At 41.5% G+C, this 25,180-nt stretch overlaps 2 protein-coding genes across 5 annotated transcripts in view; one reads left to right on the top strand and one right to left on the bottom strand.

Annotated features, from left to right (window-relative positions):
• Positions 1-25,180, bottom strand: part of rpl10a (ribosomal protein L10a) — a 216,846-nt gene that overhangs the window by 115,159 nt on the left and 76,507 nt on the right. The gene's annotated exons all lie outside the window — the stretch shown is intronic.
• Positions 1-25,180, top strand: part of dip2ba (disco-interacting protein 2 homolog Ba) — a 43,054-nt gene that overhangs the window by 10,797 nt on the left and 7,077 nt on the right. The window contains exons 2-25 of one of the 2 annotated variants that reach the window (XM_072450053.1): positions 17,693-17,764; positions 18,589-18,732; positions 19,235-19,360; positions 19,429-19,665; positions 20,192-20,320; positions 20,983-21,102; positions 21,407-21,604; positions 21,692-21,783; positions 21,870-21,980; positions 22,201-22,324; positions 22,492-22,601; positions 22,678-22,780; positions 22,864-22,928; positions 22,992-23,085; positions 23,160-23,279; positions 23,366-23,480; positions 23,550-23,689; positions 23,782-23,918; positions 24,058-24,138; positions 24,211-24,338; positions 24,406-24,520; positions 24,597-24,798; positions 24,873-24,985; positions 25,144-25,167. In XM_072450053.1, the coding sequence (XP_072306154.1) occupies positions 17,693-17,764; positions 18,589-18,732; positions 19,235-19,360; positions 19,429-19,665; positions 20,192-20,320; positions 20,983-21,102; positions 21,407-21,604; positions 21,692-21,783; positions 21,870-21,980; positions 22,201-22,324; positions 22,492-22,601; positions 22,678-22,780; positions 22,864-22,928; positions 22,992-23,085; positions 23,160-23,279; positions 23,366-23,480; positions 23,550-23,689; positions 23,782-23,918; positions 24,058-24,138; positions 24,211-24,338; positions 24,406-24,520; positions 24,597-24,798; positions 24,873-24,985; positions 25,144-25,167 (2,900 nt within the window). The remainder of the gene's footprint in view (positions 1-17,692; positions 17,765-18,588; positions 18,733-19,234; positions 19,361-19,428; positions 19,666-20,191; positions 20,321-20,982; positions 21,103-21,406; positions 21,605-21,691; positions 21,784-21,869; positions 21,981-22,200; positions 22,325-22,491; positions 22,602-22,677; positions 22,781-22,863; positions 22,929-22,991; positions 23,086-23,159; positions 23,280-23,365; positions 23,481-23,549; positions 23,690-23,781; positions 23,919-24,057; positions 24,139-24,210; positions 24,339-24,405; positions 24,521-24,596; positions 24,799-24,872; positions 24,986-25,143; positions 25,168-25,180) is intronic. The other variant, XM_072450054.1, reaches the window with a different exon arrangement.

Below are 25,180 nucleotides of genomic sequence, written 5' to 3'. Positions count from 1 at the left end.
TATGGCACTTACAGTAACAGCAGCAGCAGTTTCACTTCGGTAAACATCAGTTCCAGTAAGTGAAAGATCTCAGTTCATCAGCAGTTAGAGTTCGTGCTGCATCATGTCAGAACAAGGCACAGAAGGTATTGAGCATTAGATGGAAAAATTACAGTATAATTTGTACTCGCCACAATCAAATATTTCTTTTGTGAGCACCAAGCTTCTTATCTTGTGCAGCAGCTGGAGATTTGGAAGTTTCCGAGGTCAAGCAACTGCCTCTTCAACCAAGTTTGTTGTAGTGCTGACCGTTACAGGAAAGTCACTGTTTTGTTCTTTGTCAAATCCAAACAATGAGTAAGGTTTGAGGTGATTTATAGATTTGCAATTGTAATTTATTTTACTTTATTCTATCAGGGCCTACATTGTACCTCCTCCTTTTTTGTGTTACAATAACTACAACAATTTTCATTTACAGTCTATACTTAATAATGTTAAATGTTTTGGATGGACACGTTCTCTGATCTCCTCCCGTGTGACTGAGCTCCTCACCTTATCTCTAAGGGAGCGCCCAGCCACCCGGCGGATGAAACTCATTTCGACCGTTTGTATCCGCGATCTTGTCCTTTCGGTCATTACCCGAAGCTCATGACCATAGGTGAGGGCAGGAACGTAGAGTGACCGGTAAATCGAGAGCTTTGCCTTTCGGCTCCTTCTTCACCACAACAGTCGATGCAGCGACCGCATCACTGCAGCCGTCTGTCAATCTCACGCTCCATCATTCCCTCACTCGTGAACAACGTCCGAGCGAGTGACGTGGGGCCGTCCTCTCGTGGACCACCACCTGTAAGGGGCTGGTGCAGAGTGAAGGGCATCGACGACCAGCTCTCCGGACACAGAAACTAACTCGGGGGACATGGAATATCACCTCTATTTAATGATTAATCACAATTACTGCATGAGACTCTGACCAAACAACTTTCCTTCCCATTGTCTGTGTCTGTGTTATTATTCCCTAATATAATATAATAACATATAATAATAAAGTTTGTGACCAGTTTTACAAAGTAACATTTTCCAAATGACCAAAAAAAGAAAGAAAAAGCTTTAGATATAGGACTAATAAGTTAAAAAAAAAAAAGTTTCTTCTAAAATTTCCACGATTATTATTTTTTAGTTCTTGTGAATATATTGTGACCTGAATAATCACGATTGTTGATGAACTGAATAATCCTGACATCCCTGGCATGGGTTGATTGAAACTGCAGTTTGCTCGGATGTATTTAGTTTAACGTTTCCATCCTTGTCTCCGTTCCTCCTGGCATTAATATTGAACAGCCTTACTGACATTGTGTTGTGTTTCCTCGTTGCTGTCAAATGCTAATGCAAGAGTATTTCCAATCTATCAGAGGGCTATACGCACCGGGCGCGCCGCCATGTGACTGCACTAATGCTGAAGAATGCCTTTGTGCATATAAATAGACCTCGATGGCAAGACCAATTGGCTTTCATGGCCGAGCAGTGGGAGAACAAGCATCTCTTTGACACAAAAGCAGAGGCCACTTCTCCGTTGTGCTGAGAAGTCGCGGCGAACTGTGCGAGAGGGACCGATATTCGGGTCGGTCCGACGTCAAGGGTTGTGTGCGAAATACTGCGCGGTGTTGGAAAGTGGCCTTTTCAGGGCAAACGTGCTGCTGTTGAAGCCACGCAGAAAGTTGCTATAGGTGTGCTAATTGTCAGGAGGGGGCTGCAGTCACTTGAACCTGGGTTTGACTTTTTCAAAACACTTCACGTAGGCTACAGGGAGGTGACAACTGGACCGCTGTAATAGAAGTCTTACATTCCCATTTCTTTGTGTCTACGTAAAACATGAATAAAAACACTTAAAACAGAGCGTCAACAGAAAATGTATTGCAGTTTCCAGCCCTAATTTAATCTCTGTCCTACAATTTTACATGCTAACTGTTCACACATGTTTTGAGACTGGTACTGCATTTACCCTTTTTTCATATTCATGTGTTTAAATCTGTTTTACCCCGGTACAGATTTATTGTAAAAGTAGCAATTCAAGTGAAAAGTAGACTGTGTGCTGTCTGCATCTAATTTAGAGGTTGTGAAAGGCACTTATAAACTAATTACAGTGAATAATTAGGATGCTCTGAAGGCATTAGCCAAGTAAGCAATGCTGAGAGTTTAACATGAACGAGATTTGTTTTTGTGGTTTTAAAATGGTAAAAATCAGATCCACCACCTTTTTAGTTACACCTTTAATTCCGTACATTAGATTTATTTTCACTATTATTGTATGATGGTGTGAAAACAAAACGTTTATTGGTTTAGATGCACTCGGGGCACTTTGTCTTCAGCTTTAGTTGGACGTCTGAGTGCCCAGTCCTGCATCACAGGAAAGCCTGATGGGAAACCAGCCATCAGGACCCCTCTGTATTCATACAATGAAGTTTCCAAAAGGTCAAACACTTTCTCTGCCCCTTCAGTCACTACTGGACACATCCTGAAATAGCTCACCGCTTTATTTTTGTTATAACATCACGTGTGGAGACGATTTTGCATATTAGTCAGCAGAAGTTACAGAGAAATCTCCCGCAGGAGCTCGGTTGGTAGAAACAAATTGGGCCTTTGCTTGTCTTGTAGTCACAGCCCATGAAGTCCCCAGAGAAAGAGCTGAGACAAAGGCCATCAGAAGACACGCGGTGGGTGCGGCCTATCGTCCGTCTGTTCATAGCTACTGATTAAAATGTTATGTTGTGATAACACTTGAGTCATTTCCTGTAGACGAGCTACAATGGGCTGTTTACCCTAGTTTCATTTGCACCGTGATGTGAAGTATTCCACCGAACACATTTCCGTTTCTTTTGAGATTGTGTTTTCGACAATAGCTTCAGAGAACGTCGTCTTTAGTTTCAGGTTTGGCGGGTAAAACGACCACTGCCTTAAAACTTTATGGTGCAGTTCATAAAGGTTGTTTACGCTTTGAAAAGATTGTAGTTCTGTTCAGTTATACCCTTGTGTTTAACTGAGATGTAATTAATTTATGATGTGAGTGCTCCTTTTCACAAGCTACAAAGACGTCCTGTAGTTGTTCTCAGGAGTTTGAAGCTGAAGCCTTGAAGCTTGATGTCGTTTAGGGTCCGTTCATCCAGAATTGTAGATTGCAGTCCTGTGAAGTCAGTTCAATTTAGCTTTAGTCGCGCTTCCTCTTGCTATCCCCGATTTAAAGTGAGTCTTGACTAATTTGATAATCAAACACACATTGCATTTTCATTCCTTTTAAACTCTGAATCAGCTTGGATTGTACTCTGCAAAGAAGATACGGTCAAAAGTGCATGTATTATGGCTCACAGTATAAAATAAGGTTAAAATGGATGAGAGTCCACATCATTCATCTGGATACATTCATTGTTTGCCTTTTTAATGCATAAAAATGTTTTAATATCCTCAGAGGAATTCAAATGTTAAAGCCCACAGCATAATATTTTGCAAAGATATTGGATATTACGGCGCATATTTCTCCTGATATTGTGCGCGGATATAATTTAAGTCTGATGTTGATCCTTAAGATGTCCATTTGCTGAGGAAGTGGTTGCTCCGGTTTCATTTGTTTTGTAAAAGTTCAGCCGCCATTGACCCAGAATCCAAACGTATTTCTCGAGACTTGGTTTTGAGTGAATTAATCGGTCTTTATGATTTCGGCATTTGTCTGTTTGTCTGTTAGCAAGGTTGCCGACATACCCAAGAAATGCTGTTACAGACTTTTTAACATTTAATAACTAGTTAACGAAGGCAGCACAAGAACAACTGCAGTTTAAATTAACTAATGCTTAATCAATTTGATGACGATATGAGGTTTAAAGTATCTAAACTAGGCTTGGATTAACAAATTGGGAGTATGCATCGACAAAAAGCATAGTTGGAGCGTAATCCTTCCTCCCTCACAGTTCACCTTCCAGCGCATAACTGCACGTGAAGTGAAACGACTGCTGACACTGCCTTTGTTTATTTTTGGCTCCGTTCTGACCCTGACGAAGCTTTTTTCCCCCGCAACTCAAATCTTCGTTTCTTTGACACCTTTTGCCTGGCAGTGTCGCCGGTGCCCTCTCGTAGCCACAGGTTTGGGTGTAGCGGCAGATTTGTGAGGCGATGACAGCTGGTTTAATGAGTGCGAGCAGTGGGCAGAGGGTCAGGACTCTGGGCTGCAGGACTGAGCCTCCATGTGTCTTTATGAGCTCTTAATATTGATTTAACAAGATGTAATTCTGGTTGATATCCTCTTTAACCTGTCAGACGTTACTGTACATACCTGGCTCAGTCTCAGAAGAATACAGAATGACTCCAATATACTGTCGCCTGCAGGTCAGGACTGTCTTTATGGAGCCAAAATGACAGCAGGTGGAAAATATCCTTTTTACTTTTTACGCTTGTCTTGCTCAAGGACACAATAAGTGTATCCACAGACTCTGGCTGGGATCAATCTTACAACAAACGCCGCTCGACAACTTGTCTTCAGTTTAAAAAGTGAAGAATGTATTTATCACTTTTATTTAATCAATAAATCTTAAATGGTCCAAATTCAGTGTAAAAAAGGAATATTCCACTGTGTTTGTAAAATCTACTACAACTACCTTTTTTTTTTTAAATATACATTGTCCTCCAGTAAGGCCCTGAATTGTCGAATTTTAGACGCATTTATTCATTTATGTATTTATTTTTAAACGGTACATCGAACACGACACAAAGAAACGTCAGTTAGAATTTCGGTCCAGTCCTTTGTTCATTTCGTGTCATCATTTTTTGTGGTTATGGCTTTCTTCCCTGCCGCCAGAAGTATGCTCCAGAAGTATCAATTTATTGTGTCTATGGCAAGAGTTTTGAGCCCCAAATATGTAGTTCTGAAGTCAAATGACCCCCCCCCTTCACTCTCACTGCTAAACACAAGTCCGTCTCCCAGCAATCCTGAAGCAGCGGTGGGTCATGCCGCGCTCATCAGCCTTTGCTCGACTTTCCTGCATCTTGTAACTGCAGAATTAGGTCAGAGGGTGCTCTCAACAGGTCTTTGGTGTGCACAATGATGACTACAATAAATACAACCAAGGCTTACAACTGTCAGCTGCTTTTCTTCACCGCATACCACAGAGTATCCACATGTCCTAAAGGGATTCTCCACTTTATAAATCACAGACACAAGGGAGGTTGTTGTGATTGAAGATGAGGAGTGAACGATATGGGAGAAACATCTTAATTGGGGTTTTGTGGATTCAATTTGTGGATTATGTTTTCAAAATCGAGATTCAGTTTGTGGTTTTCTTTTTAAACATGTCCAGAAGCTTTGAACATTAGAGAGAAGAGGGATTTATGAACCCTAGATATTTATACAACCCTAAACCCTTTAAAGACTTATGAACAATAAACATAAATTAAACTGTCCTGATAGGGGCGATTGGCCGTGCTTTCCAGAAGCCCGCTTCATGATTGATCCTTTTCACGGTTTCATAATGCAAGGAGCAGAGGTGTAACTAATGGTCATGATTATAGTCTCCTTCAGTGACCCGGCCTCTGCGTGGAGAGCATGGCCTGCTGCCAGCCTGTATCTGACTGGATCAAACCACATTAAAGTGTATTAAAGTGAGCGCACTGCAGATGTCATTGAGGTTATAAATGTTGAGAGAGCCACAGTATATCTCCAACACTGCACTCATCTCTGGACTCTAAAGTGTGGTTTAGATGCAGAAGACTGAAACAAAACACTAGCATGATTTTAAACATGATTTCAAAACTTGAGAGAAAAATCTGTCTAATGTACCTGCAGTTCAAACGCACATCTGGCATCTTTAAACCCTCCAAATAGGAATTGAATTAAAACTATTTGCTGCTGTGTCACCCTCTATGTTTCTGTTACTACAATTGAAGAGGAGATGGATAACTACCAGACACAAGAGCTCTAACTAAACCAAGAATTACCAGGCTTTCCTTTATTGGTCGCACTACTTTCACAACTCACGCCAGGCCCTTTTACGTAACATGACTAAAAAACAGCGATAATGCCCGAGGGCGCTAAAACGCTCAACAGAAACTCCATTAACCGGAGCTCTGACGTCACGAGTCTCGGCTCTGAGCAGGTAAAAACATATAAAGTGGTCGGCTGTCATTATTATATTCTTCGTTTCTGCTATACCACCTCAGTAACTTTCAATGCAATTAGAACTGTAATGTAGCTGTAGCTAGCGGTGATTCAGAGCTCTGACATGTCCGCAAACAACTGCTTTAAGTGCAAGTGCGTTAGACACTATCTTGTCTTGTATCAAAATTTGAGCACGTTTGTGTTTTACCATAGAGCAGAAAAGAAGTTGACAGGATTATTGACAGGAGTAAATTAATACATTTGAGTGGCGAAGTCTAAACTAAAGTGGCCGTCAAAAGAAGCTGTCTCAACTCTGCGTTTGCCAGTACAAAGCAATAGAAGTAATGGCGGAAGTCGGGCACCACTCCCACTGTTTCAAAATTGAATGTCTGCACTTAAGACTCTTGGACAAACAGCAGCTTTATCCCTTTGGCATCAAAATATTTTCAAGATGCTGACTGACCGTTTAATTAAATAGCTGTGGTGGACTATAAGGAGTGGTGTTGGCTCCTGGCAGAAGAATCTTGGCTCTTATTTGAGACGAGTGTTTCGCTCGACGCGGGGAGCAGGCGGCTGATTGGATGAAGCTGGTTTACGTTCTCTCACTCTTCATTCAGGGCCCCAAGAGAAGAGAAAGTTTTGAAACTATAATGCAAACGTTAATCTGGAGGCGGGTGGACCTATATTTCATAATGCTAAATGGATTTAGACTGGACCCAGACCTGCAGTTGCATGTTGCGTCCTCATTTGCCCTCGTCATAATGCTGCATGTGAAAACTATAACTGTGTTTAATGCTAAAGTAAATAGAATGTAATATATTTGATTAAAAAAGGGTGTGAAGTTTTGAACTTTTAAAACCATGTTATAATTGTTTTTCCTGCTCATTTACCCTCTGGAAGTTGTATTTAGAGTGATTTGTGCATGATGGAGTAATCGTTATTCTCCTGCAATCAAAATTCCTGTTTTCACCGACCCCCGATACACGCCAACTGCTCTGTACGTACTTTGTGCTCCTAAATACTTGTAGAATTCAGCAGTTTTAATTCTACTGCTCGCTAACGTGAACAGCAGCTTTCCATAGCTATCCAAAAAAATCAATCTTTACGAGAACTAAAGAGAATAATGTGTACCTACTTAACTTGAAAATGAATTCCTAAATACATTGACCATCACCAATACAGCTTTTCATATATTTTAAGTGTACCCCAAAGTTACACCTGATTCTTAAAGTTGTGTTTGGGATTTTGAATGGGGCCTTCTGGATCTGACTCCCCCAGAGCACTCTTGTCAGACCCCCAACTGCAACGTTTAAAATATACATCTATGCGTGCACCAGACCAGATCTAAACCTTTAGTGCATGCGGTCAACAATGGTGGTGTTTTGTGCTGTTTTTAGACTCCCAGGAGAGGTAAAACAGTCTTGGTGCTCCCATTTCGGTGTTAAATGAGCTCTTAGAGTTTGATCTAATGACCAGGTGCCAGGCTGTGGCCTTTGGTGCCGCGCTCAGTTATTTGCATTTCCTGCCAAAAGCGCTGTGTTGTTTTTGTGTTTGGGCTTCACGAATCTATAAATAAGTTCCCGTGGGTGACGTTGGTTCCTCCTCGCGCGGCCTCTGTGTTCAACTGTGTATTTACATATAAATATACACACCATTGCTTTTTATGGCAGCATTTTTACTTGGTGGCCGTGTAGTTCATTCTCACACTGTCGCCTCTCGCAGACCTGAGGCGGAGCTTTTGTCTGTCGTGAGAGTGATGGTGGCCACACTGTTGTGCTTGTAGTTGTACGAGTGAGCTGGTCCTAAACAAAAGTTTCTTTGTGGATTACATGCAGACTTATAGTTCCAGAGCTCAGCAGTCTGTGTTCACTTTTATACAATTCCATGGCTAATGTCACAGATCAGATTATTGATGGATACCTAATATATTTTGGCTTCAATAACAAAAAATGTATGACAGTGGTGGAGCCAACTGTTGAGGACTGGACTGAAAAAACTTTGGACATTAAGTAAAAGTAATTTTTTTCCAGTTTCCATGTATCAGACACTGCGACAGATGGGACCAATACATAGAGGGACATAGTCTTTCCTTTTGATTTGTTTCTCTCTTCTGTTTGATCTGTTTTTAATAATAAAAGAAAAAAAATTATAATTATAATTAATTCTGCCTGTTGTTATTTCACTGTGAGAGATGCCCTGGTGATGGTCAACACTTTCATCAGTAATGAATGTATCACAACCTTTATTCAGTCCCTTCATTGAAACAACCCAACAGCCATAAAACCATAACTGTGGAAAAGTATAATGATTCACAAGTTAAAATAAAGTTTGAAAGTCGAGGGGTTTTGTTGAAATCACATGGAAACTTCGTCATGACTTTGGAGGAGGAAGTGGAACTGTCAAGAAAAAGGAAGTTGTCTTGTATCAGCAGTGATGTCACTTCCTTTTCAGAGGTTCATCTTCTGTTCACAATAAATCCACAGAAGTGAAGAACGAACCAGACCCACACCACATGATCAGATCAAACAGTTATTTGTGTGGTAAATGATGCATGTTTAGCGGTGGCGGTGGTTTATCCTCTCCTCCACACATGGATCAGCTGATGCTTAAAGCCCATTAGTTCACAGTATGCACTTTAATGTACTTGAGCCTTAATCTGATTATTCCTGTGTTTGTGAGCGCCTCTTGCTTCAGGTCACTGCAGCGCCAGGTGTCACCCGCCCTCTTTTATAAACACCGCTGACCCCAGTCTCACGACCGGGTTTATATTCAGCTTCTATACAAGAACAAGCATGCAGCTTGTTCTGGAGTGTCTGCTGGTGTGTGTTTAGTGGAGTTAGCAGCGAGTTCCTTTAGTGTAGCTCCACACTTCGGACCGCAAAGTACAAAACTGGCTGAGGGATGACGGAGAATGACCGTGTTTGAGCTGGCTCAGCAGAGACGGAAATCTGCGGAGACGAGAGAAGTGATGCGATCTGGTCGAGCTAATAAACAACCGCACCTTAGCAGCGGAGCTGTAGCGTGCTCATGCACGAGGTTTAATGGCAGGCGGCCTCTCGGAAAGAACAGGAGGGTCGGGGTGAGTGTGATAGATTGGCGAAACATCGTCTATTCAAACTTGAACTCTTTCATTGCCGAGGTGTAACATCGCAGAGTGATATCAGTGGATTTGGACTTAAACCGATATTACTCAATGACACAAATATCGGCCGATACCAATCCTGGGCCAATACATCTGTGCACCTCTACTTTCATTATTAATATCCTGGACCTAAAAAAGAGAGACTTTGAATCTATGTCATTCAATACAAAAAATAGCCAAAACCCTCCAAATTCTGAAATCCAAACTTAGATGCTTTAGATCGATTCAAAAAGACAAAAGTTGATCACTGACAATTAGAAATTACTGAATTTCTATCGCGATTCAAAGCCCTTAATATCAGCTTTTACGGGGTTTTTTGTAAACAAGATATTTATGTAATATGTAGTGTGTCGTAGGAGATATTTTAAATTATTCTTTAAAAATGTATATAATGAATGTATTATTATCCTGTGATACTGGAACACAAAACAAATCACTACAAAACTCCAATTATCAGAAAACAATGACACAATGTCAACGCTGATGCTTCCTGTGACAGTGAAGTTAAGATAAGATATTCCTTTATTGTCCACACATGGGGAAATTTCATTGTTGCAACGCAGGTAGATACAGAGTGATGTTACAGTTACAGTGATGATACAGTTAGTGATGTAACTTTATTTTTTGGGATTGGGAAACACACTGACATCGGAGATCACAAGGAGGAACTAACCACTGTTTGGTTTTTTGCTGGTTATTTATGCGTCAGCAGGATTATGTGTCAATGAAGTCATCTGCCCTCATTTAAGCATATGTTGTTGTCCAAGATGTATTCCAGCACCACCATCTTGTCATAGCACATTTGTTCCTTGATAAAAGCTGTAGTTAATGCGCCTGACGTCCTCGTTTAGTCGTGTATCCATGACACGTTGGTTTTGCGTGGACAGCAGCTCGGCCTGACACACTGACACACATCTCCTCCTCCGCCCTCAGCCTCCACGACTGTGTATTTGTACAGTATTTTAACCTGCACCAGCTGTGTCCACAAACATTCACTCCCCCCGTGCACCTCAGGGACACGTTTGGCCCCCAGGCGCACACCCCTTTTGGCCAGTTGGCTCCTTCACTTCAGCGGGACCTCCTCCAATCAGCACATTCCTCCTCTCTGGCTCTCTTTCTCTCTCCAGGACATGGCTTCTTGGCAGAGGGCGCACAGAGAGGGTGGGGTAGCGCTCATATCCTGTCCCCTGACCTCACAAAGCACACTCATGCAAACTTGGTGTATATTTGCGCCCATTCAAAACACCACATTCTTGCTCTGGAAACACGCAGACTGTTCTTGGAGTAGAGCAGCCGTCTCTGGTGCCAGGCCGTGTGCGCTTTTAAGACCAAAACAAGCACTTCTCTGTTGAGCTCGTTCTGGGACGGTTAAGAGTTTCTGTGTGGGGCTTATTGATGGATGCCGTTACAGTAGACGAGCAGCAACGGCACAAACTCTCTCTCTCTGTGTTTGCAGATGGAGCAATGAGAAAACAGATTTCAGACTCTAGTGCGGCGGAAGGTGTTCGATTGTTTGTTTGACCCACTTTTTTTCAGTATCGGTTATTAAAGTTAAACGGTTAGTTATTTGTCTGAATATTTATTGTGTCACTTTTAAGTCTGCAACTAACACGTTTTTTTTGTAGTCGGCAAGTCAAATAAATATTTCTTTTGTTTCAATTTTTTAAATGCAAACGTAGGCCTGCAAATGGAGGATATTTACAATTATTGATTAAGATGGAAATGTTTATTTGTTTTTTTGCATTTTTGATTCATGAATGTCACTGTTTTCATTTGCATTTTAAGATCTGTATTATGATGATCAAATATGACTAGGATTACTTTTTATAGACAATTCGTCACAATTAGTCGATTCATTATTATACGAGTTATTATACAGCCCTAGTCACTTGTGATACATAGGGTTTTTCTTTTTGTATGATGTATGTTAGATTAAGGTTTATGGCTTTAATAATAAGTAAATGAGCATTTGACTGCATTTGGGAGACTGTGACAAGAGTAAGACGCTCTGTAGTGTAGGGTCTTGCAGCCATTTAGTTTTGTCTACAAATCTTCCACATCTACCGGGTACACTCCAAGGTTAAATGTAGTCTACTTCATAAGGGAGATATAATTCTTATTTTAGCTTGTTTTTGACCCAAGCTTTTGGTGATTACGCTTTTTTTAGTCCTATTTTAAACCGAGGGACCCCATGACCCACTTTTGGTTCCAAAGTCACCTGTTTGTTTATCTTGTGTGCACTCAAATAACACACTCTACTTTGTTTTACTACTGTACTTTTGCTTTTGAGACTTGGCGTAACCAAGTACGATATGGATTGTATTTTGGCCTCTGGACTAGGGCTGGGTAAAGTATTTTTCCCATTCTGTCTAAGTAAAAACTAATAAAATGTCCGTCAATATCCATTTCCTGAACATAAATAATTTAATGGAAAATTTGCTAACATTCTTCCTCAAAATCTGAACTCTGCTCAAAACCACCTGCTTTTATTGGCGTCGGATTGACTGTGAACCTCCTTATTAAGAACACCCTCGCTGCTCATTGATGATTAGAAATGACTAGTCTCGATTAATACTCAGGACTTAAGAGAAGGGATTTTTTTTCGATCTGATACCGATATCCAATATTTAGCAACCAATATTTGCCATTGCCGATATTTGGATCTAAATCTTAAATTAAAGTAAAGACCAGAAATTAACTTTCCACTTTAGTATAAGTAATAACAATCCATTTATGTGGGATATTAATCAAATTCATTAGTTCATTAATCTTATTTATGTATACAGGGAAAACCCAAAGGGAGAAGTTCTTTCATGGGTACCCTGTTAAAACACAGCAAACACAGGATACTAAAACACAAATAAAACATTCAATAAAATGAACCAATACATGAAAACACCTTCACACAACCAGTGCTTTAAAATCATTAAAAGGTAACGATTTAATTTAAAAAGTTTAGTTTCTCAGGGAGGGAGCAGTGTTGAAAGCCTGTCTCTGTGTTGACACGATGGGATTCTAAGATAAAAATGTCCTGAGACCTCAAACGGTGAATACCTGAACTGATGTGCAAAAAACTTTATAAATAAATAATCAGGCAAAATGCCAACTAGAGCCTTTTACACAAACAGAAGGCAGTACTGTTCTCTTTTTCCATCCAATGATTGCCATTCTACTTTAGAGTATAATTCACAGTGGTGAGCTCTGTATCTCAGAGCTGAAGGATAAACTGAGTTCAAGCCTTTTTTTCCCAGTGTGAATTGTGAGATTAAAAATGAGATGAACATATTACTATTAGTGGGGCTGATAACAAGAGTAAACTAGGCTCGAGTGCGTCAGCTCACGTGGACTTTTTTGGGTCTATTGAGAACAACATAATACTTTGCTCTTGAAATTGCTCTCCCATTTCTATTTTTACTCATGAGTTGGTTCATAAGACACTGAGGACAATCTGGGAATGACACATGGGCACACAGACTGAGGCTAAAATAACATTGGCGGCAAATATCGACAGATTTTTTACGGTCGATACAGTATTTCGATGGAAACCATAAATAACACTTGATTTTCCTCTCAATTAACCTAATTGTAATACATTCCCCTCTTGGTCCCAACAAAACATCTCCAGTGCCCTACAATCAATCTGACTGCTTTACTCTTTTGTCTGCGACCCTTCTTTATCCTTGCATTATGAAGCCATGCAACATATAAAGGACATTATTTGGAGTGTTGTGTGCGTTTCGTCCTTTGTGAGTCTGTGCATGAATGCTTAAGGCCGGACTCCCCCCTCCTTTTTTTTCTTTTTTAAACGGAATGACAAAGCGCCAATCACTCGCTGCTCTCTCACTAAAGAGGCCTGACTTGGTTTTGTTGGCTGGGTCTGATTCCCTCCCTCTTCTGCGTTTCTCAGGACTTCAGTAAGTTGTGAGGTCTGTGCGCCTTCTCTTTCTGCTCCGCGTTCATCCCCAGGAGAACTGCCCTCATGCTGTTATTTTTACAGACCGGTGCGTTCACGGTTTACCAGTCAGTACCTGGAACCTGATTCATATCCAAATCCATCTGTGATTTCATTTACAATTCACGAGCTGTTCTGTATTCACAGCCAAATACAAATATAGCTTTGAAGGATGAATTGGTCATGTATGTCTGCTGTGCTGTCAAAGCTGAAAAATGAGGTGCTCCAGTTTACTGTGGCAGATTCCAGGAAAAGAACATTTTAATGAGAAAAACAGATGAAGGACATGCATTTTTAAGCAGGGCTGCAGTCGACTAAAGAAATTATTTGTCAACTAATGACATTTGAGCTGCAGCTATCGATTATTTAAATAGAGTAATCTATAGATTTTTTTTCTTTGATTAATCGAGTAATCGGTTAATTCGTTTGTACATTAAGTAAACAATTTAAAAGCATTTTGTCATTTTGCGGCGTTGGCTCCGTGTCATCGTGGACTGTCTGTTTCACATCAGATTATTATAACATGGTCGCGGTCCTCCTGTTGTTTCCATGGATGTGTTGGCTGTTTCGAGGCGCAACAGATGAGAGAGCGGCGTGATTTAAACGTACGAGTGTGACTGGGAAGCAGAGCTGTTGTGTGGGGAAGAGCTGGGGCCCGTGGTAGTGGGGCGAGGACACGGGGGCTTGGGTGGGCGGCACGCGGTGCTTGTTGCGGTGATTAGAGTGGCAGCTCAGGACACCGTGCTCTTTCACACAACAAAACTCTTCCCGGTCGCACTTTTGCACTCGTGAGTTTAAAACACGCCGCTCTCTGGAGCCACCGGGGAATCGATATTGGGACCTTCTTGCTGTGAAGCAAGAGCACTAACAGCTGCACACCGTGCCCTGCTCCATATAAATCCTTATCATACCACTAAAATCAAGGAAGCAGAGGGAGTCCCCAGTGGTGATGGAGGAGTTTGTTAGGGCAAGGTGGTGTCGTCCAGAGGAGAAAGTATACAGCCCTGTGGAGTTCCTTTGCTGCTGATAGTCAGATATATATTGCTATTGTTTCTTATGTCGAGCAGCACATCTGTCTGCGTTCCTCATTCATGTGCAGCACCTTTACTCTCCTGTTCCCTGAAGCGGTTTGTTAAAATGTTGTCCCAAACCATAGACCATTCACTTTGACCTCTGACCTCTGTAGTTATTACATTATGTTCTGCCACTCTCACTTCCTCATCCTGTCTGTTTACCTTCACTTACCTCAGAGATATTCTCCTGTGAGCTTTGGTCCTGGGCCGGTCAGGGGTGTCAGCGGTGTCAGGGGTGTCAGGGGTGTCAGGGGTGTCAGCGGTGTCAGGGGTGTCAGGGGTGTCAGGGGTGTCAGGGGTGTCAGGGGTGTCAGGGGTGTCAGGGGTGTCGGAGCTTGAGCCTGCAAGTTTATTTGTAGAGCACAGGACACAAGGCAATTCAAAGTGCTTCACACAACAGGAAAACATGCATTCAAATCACAAAGACATAAAGGAAATCACAAAACAGTTTAAGGCGGTTAGATTTGAACATTGTCAGAATAGAGGCCATCTCACATCTTCAGGAAGACTTTAGTCCTGACTCTGGGCACCAGCAGGGGGCTGGTCGCTGAGGTCCTCAGTGTCCGAGATAGTTAATGTGGTACTAACATATCTGAAATGTACTTTGGTGCTAGGCCGTGGAGAGACTTGTATGCAAGACGTGCTGCTTTGAAGTCTATTCTCTGAGCCACAGGGAGCCAGTGCAGAGACCTGAGAACAGGACTAATGTGATAGTACTTCCGGGTTCTTGTCAGGACCTGAGCAGCAGCGTTCTGGATGTACTGCAGCTGTTTTATAACTCGTTTGGAGAGGCCAGGGAGCAGGCCGTTACAGTAGTTTTATGATCGGCAAGTTATCGGGACGGAAGTTACAGAATCCAATATGGCAGCCCTCGTGGCGGCCCAAATCACTTCCGGTTAGCGATAGTGCGGCGTCATCACCATTCTGGAGCCCAGATACTACATTTAGTGTCTCGCAGTGGAATATACAGATGTGTTGGCCCAGCAGTGAATGACACGGCTTATGGAGCAGGAGATACTGGGTTCTACTCCCGCTCAGAAATTTATTTTGGATTTGAACTTTTTAAATTTATAGATTGCACAGTCTAGTTTGTTTTGGGATGAGTTAGCTACACTTTTGCTAATACAGAGCCATGGCATAAACTAGTTTTAACCAGACGAAGTAAACCCATTCATTCTCATTATTCAACTTCAAAATTATGACTAAAATAATAGCTGGCTCAGATGAACAGGTGAGCAAACATTTACATTTTTTCCCCTGGTCTCCTAACTATTACAAAAACTTAAGGTTAGGGGTTAGGGTACACTTCTTATTTGGACCCAAGAGAGCGGTCACGGTCGCCTCCATGTTGGATTCAGTAACTCCCGTTTCGGTCTCCGCCATGCTGGATTCAGTCACTTCCGTCCCGATTCCCTATGTGACCTAGTGCCGACTGTAGTCTTATGGATAAGTCTCTTCAAGTTGGATTACAGCAGACCCTTCTCATCCTTGACACGGACTATTTGAGCCACTCCCAGGCTTTTAGATAGGATTTGAAAACACCCCATCCAAATAATTTTGTCCGGGGGTACGGTGGCCGACTAGGCAAAAAAACGAGTAGCTTCGGCATTCTCCGGACCACGGCTCAGAGCCAATCACACAAATTTCGTCAACCAATCAGCGCGCAGCATGCAAATTTTCACTTGTAAACAGTAAACTGTAACGGCGGACTATTGTCAAATGCTTCCCGGCCCGGTTTAATGACAATATTCCTTTTTTTTGCTAAGATTTATTAATAAAATGGCGAAAATGCCCGTCCACATTTTAAAATACCCCGTCCCAAATACGGAAAGACGGGTCTCTATCTAAAAGCCTGGCCACTCCCCCCTAGAGGCTATGGTCCAATCCGGACCAGAACCTCCCGCCACAAGAACGGTTTCTTTCCCTCTGCCGTTGGACTCATGAGTACTTCTTAAACACTGTCACTTAAACCATAATTTACTGTTCACTTTCTGAACTACATATGTATATTTGTACAACTGTAAAATTGTGTACATAGCAAGCCTATTTTTTAATTATTATAATTTTTTTTATCTTATAGCTTATTGTTATGACTTATTCATTGTTCATTGTTTTATGTTGCACCGAATCACAAAGACAAGTTCTAGTGTTTCTAGCGTGAACATAGAAATCACCTGTAATGACCAGACCATCAAAGTCTGTGCATAAAACTGAAAGCTTCTCAATAAAATCATCAATAAAACTTTGGCAGTGCTGGGGAGGCTTGTATAGAACAATGAAGAGAATGGATGGAGACTGTTTTTAGCTCAATTTATTAGACCGGTCACCTAATGGGTAGACTAATTCATATCAAATTAAATTCCCAGTTCATTTCTTATGTGTGAAATGCGTACAATGATGGTGTATGCTTATAATAAAAGTTTGAAAATATATTTAAACAATTTCTACAAATATATGTCTACAAATCTGTTACTCTGTTATGCTTTTCTTTTTCCTTAATTCCTTTTAAAGTTGCTTCTGACGTAAACGTTAGTATTAACACATTGAACTGGTTTGGTTCTGGTTTAAGTGGATTTTGTCTGGACAAACTCTTCAGTGGAAGTTCTTTCAGACCCAGGCCTTGAAGGAAGAGGAGGTGCTGCTCCCTGCTTTGGGGAAAATGCATTATAGAGTTAAGCCCATGTCAAATTGGCCCAAATATTTTTCCATACCAAAATTATACAGCTTTTGACCCATTGTTTTGGCTGTCAAGATTATCTGTTGTGGGAGGGTTTTAAGCTCACTAAATGTTTGTAGATCCAGCAAAAACAATGGTATTATCTCTTTGGCTTGTTTTAAAAGTTGTGAGCCCTCAACACGCTCTCTAGATTTAGTTAAAAGAGGATTATAGCTATGGCATGGCCTCATGCTGCAGATGTATTAACTAAAGCTGGGACTTTGAATGGTTTGCATGTTTGTTTGTCTTAATCACAGCCAGAGGATGAAAGAGTACTGACTACTTGTACACTAGGAATGGTCTATAAAGCATTGCCCTAAGAATAATGATGACATCTGTTGCTGGGCTGCATCTGACTTTTGACACCAGTTGAATGTAGTTGAATGTAGTTGAATATAAATCATGAAAATAAAATATAGACATCATGCATAGAAAAAAAGTAATAGTAGTAGTAGAAATGTAAATAATTCATGTTTAGGTAGAATAGATATCAAATTGATTGCGTCACTCATGCAATTTATTCCGAAATGTACTCGGGATGTATAAATAGTTGAAGCGGTAGTAGCTGTAGCATTAGTAGCAAAAATGGTAGCAGTATTTTAATCTGTGACTTCCACAAGTTGCTCCGTGTTACAAGCTTGCAATTGATGACAAACAAACATTAACAGTGTGGTGTCGCTCTCTCTTCTCCTAGGCGACATCACTCAGAAGGGCTATGAGAAGAAGAAGGCCAAGCTGCTCGCCTCCTACATCCCACAGCTGCCAAGTAAGACCAGTTCTGCCACTGCACCCGCCCAGTGCTCCTGACTCACTTTCTGCTGCTCCGTGTGCTTTTGTGAGCCGCTGTTGTGCAATTGGCGAATTACACTGACACACACATTAGTCATGACATAGTTATAGAGTTATGTTGCAATTAAACTCTCCCACAGATGCTGAACAGTCATGTAGACTAGAGGCAGATTTGGAAATGTTGCCATCAAAGAGGAAAATTTGTCCTTTTGAACATGGTTTAAATGTGGCTTTATTTTGTTTGAACACACACTTCTGATTCTGTACTGACATCTAGTGGCCAACGCATGAAATGCAGCAACTATACTCGGTTAACGTCAACATTTACCTGTAGTCCTTATTTTGAAGAAAATTTGTATTTTTCTGCCTTCTTGGTGCTCTAAGCATTGTAAGATGGACAGCTCACTCACCTTTAAGTCCTGAGTTCAGAAGGTGTGAAGCAGGTGTTTCCTTGAAGATTTTGCTGTCCAATATGTGCTATGCTCTCTGAATATACCAATATGTTTAGTTGTTGTATTCTCAACACAATTAAGACTTTAACTAATATTTATACTGTTAAGAGTTGTAAAAAAAAAAAATTGTGCATTTTATTTGTATTATCTTGTTTTCTAACTGAAGTCAAATACTATACAATTGTTGAATATAATTTGCACAATCAAGAACGTCTTTATTTTACTTAACCCTTCGAGATGACAATATATTTAGAGGCTTAAATAAGAGGAAAAGCACTAACGAAATACTGTTATAATAATACATTTGTACAGTATGTGGTGATAGACTTTTGTCTCATGACTGTTTTAGATACAGAGCTGTCTCTCCCAGACGTGCAGTTGTCCCCAGCCCGCAGCGGAGACCCCAGCCCCGAGGCCCCGGGCCCCTCCTCTGCCTCCAAACACCACCGAGCTCACCGCAGCGGAGGAGCCCGGGACGAGCGCTACAGATCAGGTACAGACCACCCACTCAACACCATTATTCATATTCATACATCTATTTTAACTGGGGGACAGGTCAAATCCAAATTGTATCAACTGTTTTGTAATTCAATGTAATATTATTTGAATAAAGTATTTGGTGGTGCTTTATTCAATCTTATCTTGTTGTAGACTTCTTAAAATAACTATATTTTAGGTAACAATGTACACGCCTCATCACAATGTAATATGTACATATAATACCATATGACTCGGCCACTGTAACAATAACTTTAACACTTACTACCATGGAATTACTCGTTACATATTAACTGATTGAGTAAAATATTGTGTGACTATATTTTATTTACAAAGTAATCAAATTAAACAACAATACCTGAGCAGTCTGTTTTTGACTTTTTATTACTCACCTCTGTGTGATCTATTATTTAGTATGTAAACCTCAGCCCTCTTGGACTTGACCCTCTGTTCTTGGTTTGGTGTGTGTGTTTTTTTTCTGTCCGTTTGGTCCAAAGACATTCACACAGAGGCAGTACAGGCCGCGCTGGCCAAGCACAAAGAGGAGAAGATGGCTCTGCCCATGCCAACCAAAAGACGCTCTGCCTTTGTCCAGTCTCCTATGGACGCCTGCACTCCTCCAGGTGATCACTGAGCAGGGTCACATTAATCACACCATTTATGGCACCTATAACATTCTCCTCTTTCTCAGATACGTCATCTGCATCTGAGGACGAAGGCTCTCTGCGCAGAAAGGCGGCTCTGAGCGCAGCTTTGGTACAGAGTCTGCAAAGTCCTGATTATTGGATCAACCGCTCCGTCCAAAGTTCTTCCACGTCGTCCTCCGCCTCCTCCACGCTCTCCCATGGAGAGCCCAAGAGTCAGCCCCAACCACAGCCCCAGCTCGCTGCCTCTGTGCTTGCAGACGTACTGGCACACACAAGAATAGGTACGAAGAACAGCAGCTTTGGGACACTGTACATTTTAATTGCCCCTTTACCATAAGCAAATATTTCAGCTCCGTGAAGCCTAATAAGCTTGTGTGGATATATTTTATGCTTTTACACGTGTAGAAAAGGTGAATCAAAACATGCATGTTTCTGTGCGCACACACCCAGGCCATGACCAGAGCGCAGGAGCATCCACAATAAGATGATTGATATTGACTAGATCTCATCAATCATCCCTAATATTAATGCAGCAAACTACTTTCCATCCGTTTATTTTAATTACATGTTTCAAGCCTCTCATTAGTAACAAATGTGAGAGTCAAAATCAAATAAATGACTTTTTTCCTCTTCCTATAAATTACCACTTAGATGGAACATTCAAAATCGTAGACTTGACACGCTAGCATTGGTAAAGTAAATGTTGTAATTTGTGACTTTGTTGAATTACAAGAATTCAGAGAACCCTGAAAAAACTTAATTCAAGTTGCAATGATTTATTCAATAATATTTATTTTATCTGTCCAGAAAACAGTGTCCCTCCAGATGTGACGTCCTCCACTCCTCAGGACAGGGGCTCCCGAGTGGATTTGCCCCCCGCGGTGCGGGGCATGAGTCGAGGACAGAGCCGCTGCAGCATGTTGGATACTGCTGATGGTACAGTCAAAACACAGATCTTAAATGGTTGATTTTATTTGTAGTTCTCGTCAAAATAATAAGAATAATTTTGATGTATGGAACGGGCATCATGTGTCCTACTTCACATGGTACATTTGCATGGCTTTGTAGTTTGAGTTTACCAGTGAATTATGTTTGAGTTCGGTGGCGTTAGTCCATAGGCTGAATTGATTTTGATAACTGACCTGCTCATATCCATCCAGTTCACATCCATCCTCATTTCATTGCTAATGACCAATGTTTTGTCTTCTTTTTTTGGGTCCATTATTCCGTGCGTGTTTGATTTTTAAAAAAAAAAAGGAAAAGGAACAGGTAATCTATTCGTATCTGGGGTTATGGGGAGGGGGAAGCTGAAGAAGCTCAAATCAGCCTGTTTTTTCCAATCTAATGTCCGTCTACCTGATGTGTCTCGTGTTGTCGTAGAAATAGTAGATCTTTTGTGATTTCTTAAAGTTTGTCCCCTTTGTGTCTATCTTCTTTGTGTCTGTCTACAAATTTCCCTTTTCAAATCCTTCCTCCGCTGATCCTGCTAGAGTTTGTATGCAATGTTGTAGTCCATAGAGCTGCATGTGTATGGTCTATAGAGCTGAATGTGCTTGTTATTTTCTTTAACCATGTTGTATTTTATAATCATTATCTAGGTGTGCCTGTCAATAGTAGAGTGTCTACTAAAATCCAGCAGCTCCTCAACACACTCAAAAGACCCAAAAGACCTCCGCTCAGTGAATTTTTCCTCGATGATTCAGAAGAAATTGTTGAAGGTGAAGCCATTATTTCAAGTTGAACACATTTAGTATAATGCTATAAGATGTTGCTCAGTATTTGTGAAATGTTCCCCATCTCTTCTGGTTTGTTTTGCCTAACTCAAGCTACAAAAAATAATTTTGAGTGAAATTTAACAAATTGATTTTTTAGATCAAATTTGTTTGTAGCTAAAGTTCACACAAAGTGATCTTTTTGCACAATAGATGGTTTGCGAAAGCCAAAAGACAGGACAGCATTCAGATCAGATTGTCATCAAATCCTTTTTGCGGTATTATAAGAAGTGCATTTCTTGTTCCATAGTCCCTCAACCTGACCCCAACACCCCAAAGCCTGAGGGGCGTCAGATCATCCCGGTGAAAGGAGAGCCTCTGGGAGTGGTCAGTAACTGGCCCCCTGCTCTTCAGGCTGCCCTCGCCCGGTGGGGGGCCACACAAGCAAAGAGTCCTGCACTAACTGCCCTGGACATCACAGGGAAACCTCTTTATACTCTCACATACGGTTTGTGACTACTAGTCTACTCTAATACAGCAATTATTATGAAGACAAGCATATACACATTACAAAATTAAATAATATCCTTTTTAGGCAAACTCTGGAGTCGCAGTCTAAAGCTGGCATACACGCTGTTGAACAAACTTGGCACAAAAACAGAGCCTGTGCTGCAGCCGGGAGATCGGGTAAGAGAGAACACTTTTGTGTTTTATTCATGAATGAATTACAGTCAGTTGTGAAGATAAAGTTACAAAATATCCTTTTCCTCTAGGTGGCGTTGGTTTATCCCAACAGTGACCCTGGCATGTTCTGGGTGGCTTTCTATGGCTGTCTTTTAGCTGAGGTCATTCCTGTGCCAATTGAGGTGCCATTGTCCAGACAGGTAAATGTTTCTATAAAATACTATCAAATCAAACTGCAAGTTTCAAAAACCCTTAAAAAAAGGGTCAAAGTCAAAGCTACTTAGACATATTAATAATGAATGCTCTAGAAAGCACTCAACAGTATATGACTGAATGACTAATAGATCAGATAAAACTTGTCCATCACTGAATATATGGACTGTAGTTTCATCTCCTTGACCTCTTTCTCGTTGGCTGTAGGACGCAGGCAGTCAGCAGATTGGCTTCCTTTTGGGCAGTTGTGGAGTAAGTCTCGCTCTGACCAGCGAAGTGTGTCTCAAAGGACTCCCCAAGACGCAGAACGGAGAGATCGTCCAGTTCAAAGGTCAGATGCATCTCCTTGTCACCCTCCTGTATTTTATCATAACTGTGTGGGTGGTTTGGTATTTATATTTTACGTATTTGGCCCTTGGGAACCTATGTCTCCAGGTAGGGGATTTTTATTTATTTATTAATTAATTAATAAGAAATGTTTTTTTATTTCATTCTCAGGATGGCCGAGGATGAAATGGGTGGTGACAGATACTAAGTACTTAACCAAACCCTCAAAGGACTGGCAGCCTCATATCCCCACAGCCAACACAGACACTGCCTACATCGAGGTACAAAAAATGTCTATCCGTTGGGCTGTTTGTTTATTTATTTAATAACTTGTTTTATGTTATACTTTTACTTCAGTACAAAGCGACAAAGGAGGGGACGGTCATGGGAGTAGCTGTTTCAAAGATCGCCATGTTGACTCATTGTCAAGCTCTCACCCAGGCCTGCAATTACTGTGAAGGTCAGAGGAGACGGCACAGACCATTAAACGAACCATAAATATAAACGGTAACATTTATATTTGCTGTGATGGATTTGTTTCAGGCGAAACACTCGTCAATGTGTTGGATTGTAAAAAGGATATGGGTCTATGGCATGGTGTGTTGACGGTGAGTCTTTAATAATTTGAATGGGAATTTACATTATAACAAAATGTTTGCCGTATTTTGCAGAGTGTCATGAACCGAATCCACACCATTTCAGTGCCATATGCAGTTATGAAAGCCTGTCCCATGTCCTGGGTGCAAAGGGTCCATATTCACAAAGGTTCAGACAGAATCAAATCATCTTTGAGATCTGCCACTTTTGTATTTGTGTAACGTTTGTTTGTAAATGTGTAGCACGTGTGGCCTTGGTGAAGTGCCGGGACCTTCACTGGGCCATGATGGCCCATAAGGACCAAAAAGACACAACCTTGTCCTCCATACGGATGCTAATAGTAGCGGATGGAGCCAATCCTTGTGAGTGCGATCTCAAATGACTTTAGATGCTAATTATCATATACAACAATATATTCATCTTTCTTCTTTGTAAAATCCTCCATCAGGGTCTGTGTCCTCATGTGATGCCTTCTTGAATGTGTTTCAATCTCACGGCCTGAAGCCAGAGGTCATCTGCCCATGTGCCACTTCACCCGAGGCGCTCACTGTCGCCATCCGCAGGTACTGGTAGAATTTTAGTTGTAACATGTAACAACAAGCCTCATTAACAAATGTTCTTCCTTGTCCCAGGCCTGGAGCACGTGGAGCTCCTCTGCCGGCACGGGCCATCTTGTCAATGGGAGGGCTCAGTCATGGCGTCATAAGAGTCAACACAGAGGACAAGAACTCTGCACTGACAGTACAAGACGTGGGCCACATCATGCCTGGAGGTTACTGCTACAATATACACAACAGATACAATAAATACTTTTAGCCCTATTAGTGGTTTGTGATCATATACACTCTGTTGTATGTCATGCAGCTCTGATGTGCATAGTGAAGCCGGATGGGCCTCCACAGTTGTGTAAAACAGATGAAATCGGAGAAATTGTGATTAACTCTCGAGCCGGAGGCACTATGTACTATGGTCTGCCTGGAGTCACCAAGAACACTTTTGAGGTTTGTTTTGGAAAACTAGTTTATACATTTTAATGACATTGTTCATTGAAAAAGCTCAAAATAGATGTGCTCTGTGCACAGATCATGCTGATGCTTATTCACTATATTTATAATTTAATCCTCTGGTTGTTTTCCTCAGGTGATCCCGGTAAACCAGGCTGGCACGCCAATAGGAGAGGTGCCTTTCACTCGCACTGGTCTGCTGGGCTTTGTTGGACCTGTAAGCTAAACATACGGAGGTGTTTTTATCTACATGTGCAACATGAGCTGACCTTTGTTTTTGATCTGTCAGGGAAGTCTGGTGTTTGTTGTGGGAAAGACAGAAGGACTGCTATCGGTGAGCAAGAGACGGCACAATGCAGACGACCTGGTGGCCACTGCTCTGGCTGTGGAGCCTGTTAAAACGGTTTACAGGGGAAGGTGAATAATTATGAATAATAATGTTCACACATGCAGACATTACCCTAACACTGTGTATTTTGTGCAGAATCGCAGTGTTCTCTGTGACAGTGTTTTATGATGAGAGGATTGTGATTGTTGCGGAGCAGAGACCTGACGCCAGTGAAGAGGACAGCTTCCAGTGGATGAGTCGAGTTTTACAGGTGGACCACCATTGACACTTTGAAGCAGAGAAACTAAAACTGTTGACAACTTTATAAATAAGCACATTGTCCTCAGGCCATCGACAGCATCCATCAGGTGGGCCTGTACTGCCTTGCACTTGTCCCAGCCAACACTCTGCCAAAGACACCCCTGGGAGGCATCCACATCTGTGAGACCAAGCAGAGCTTTCTGGATGGAAATCTACATCCTTGTAACATCCTCCTGTGCCCGCATACATGTGTCACCAACCTGCCCAAGCCCCGGCAGAAGCAGCCAGGTAAAAACGGTCTATTCTGCAATTGTGTTTGTCAAGTGTGGGACTTCATTGATGGTGCATCCATGTTTGTGCAGTGGATGTTGGCCCTGCTTCGATGCTTGTGGGGAACCTAGTGGCAGGGAAACGCATTGCTCAGGCCACAGGTCGAGAACTAGGCACAGTGGACGACCAGGACTTAATACGAAAGGTATTGCTCGTTTTCCACTCTTTTATCTTAAACACATTAAACTAGAAAAATAAATGTTATATACTTTAAAATAACCAATGCAATTTGTGAATGGTAGACCATTGACCAACTGGTAAATTGGTGATAATCTTCTATTCTGTGTCTGATTTGGGCTGTAGCTCAGTATGTGGCCCACGATGATGGTAAGGCCCTGGT

This window comes from Eucyclogobius newberryi, unplaced genomic scaffold (genome assembly GCF_026437365.1).
Source record: "Eucyclogobius newberryi isolate DKJ021-1_F unplaced genomic scaffold, fEucNew1.0.hap1 SCAF_17, whole genome shotgun sequence".
Classification (NCBI taxonomy): Eukaryota; Metazoa; Chordata; class Actinopteri; order Gobiiformes; family Gobiidae; genus Eucyclogobius; species Eucyclogobius newberryi.
Note: the sequence above shows the minus strand (reverse complement) of the source record. Positions and strands in the feature narration are given on the sequence as shown.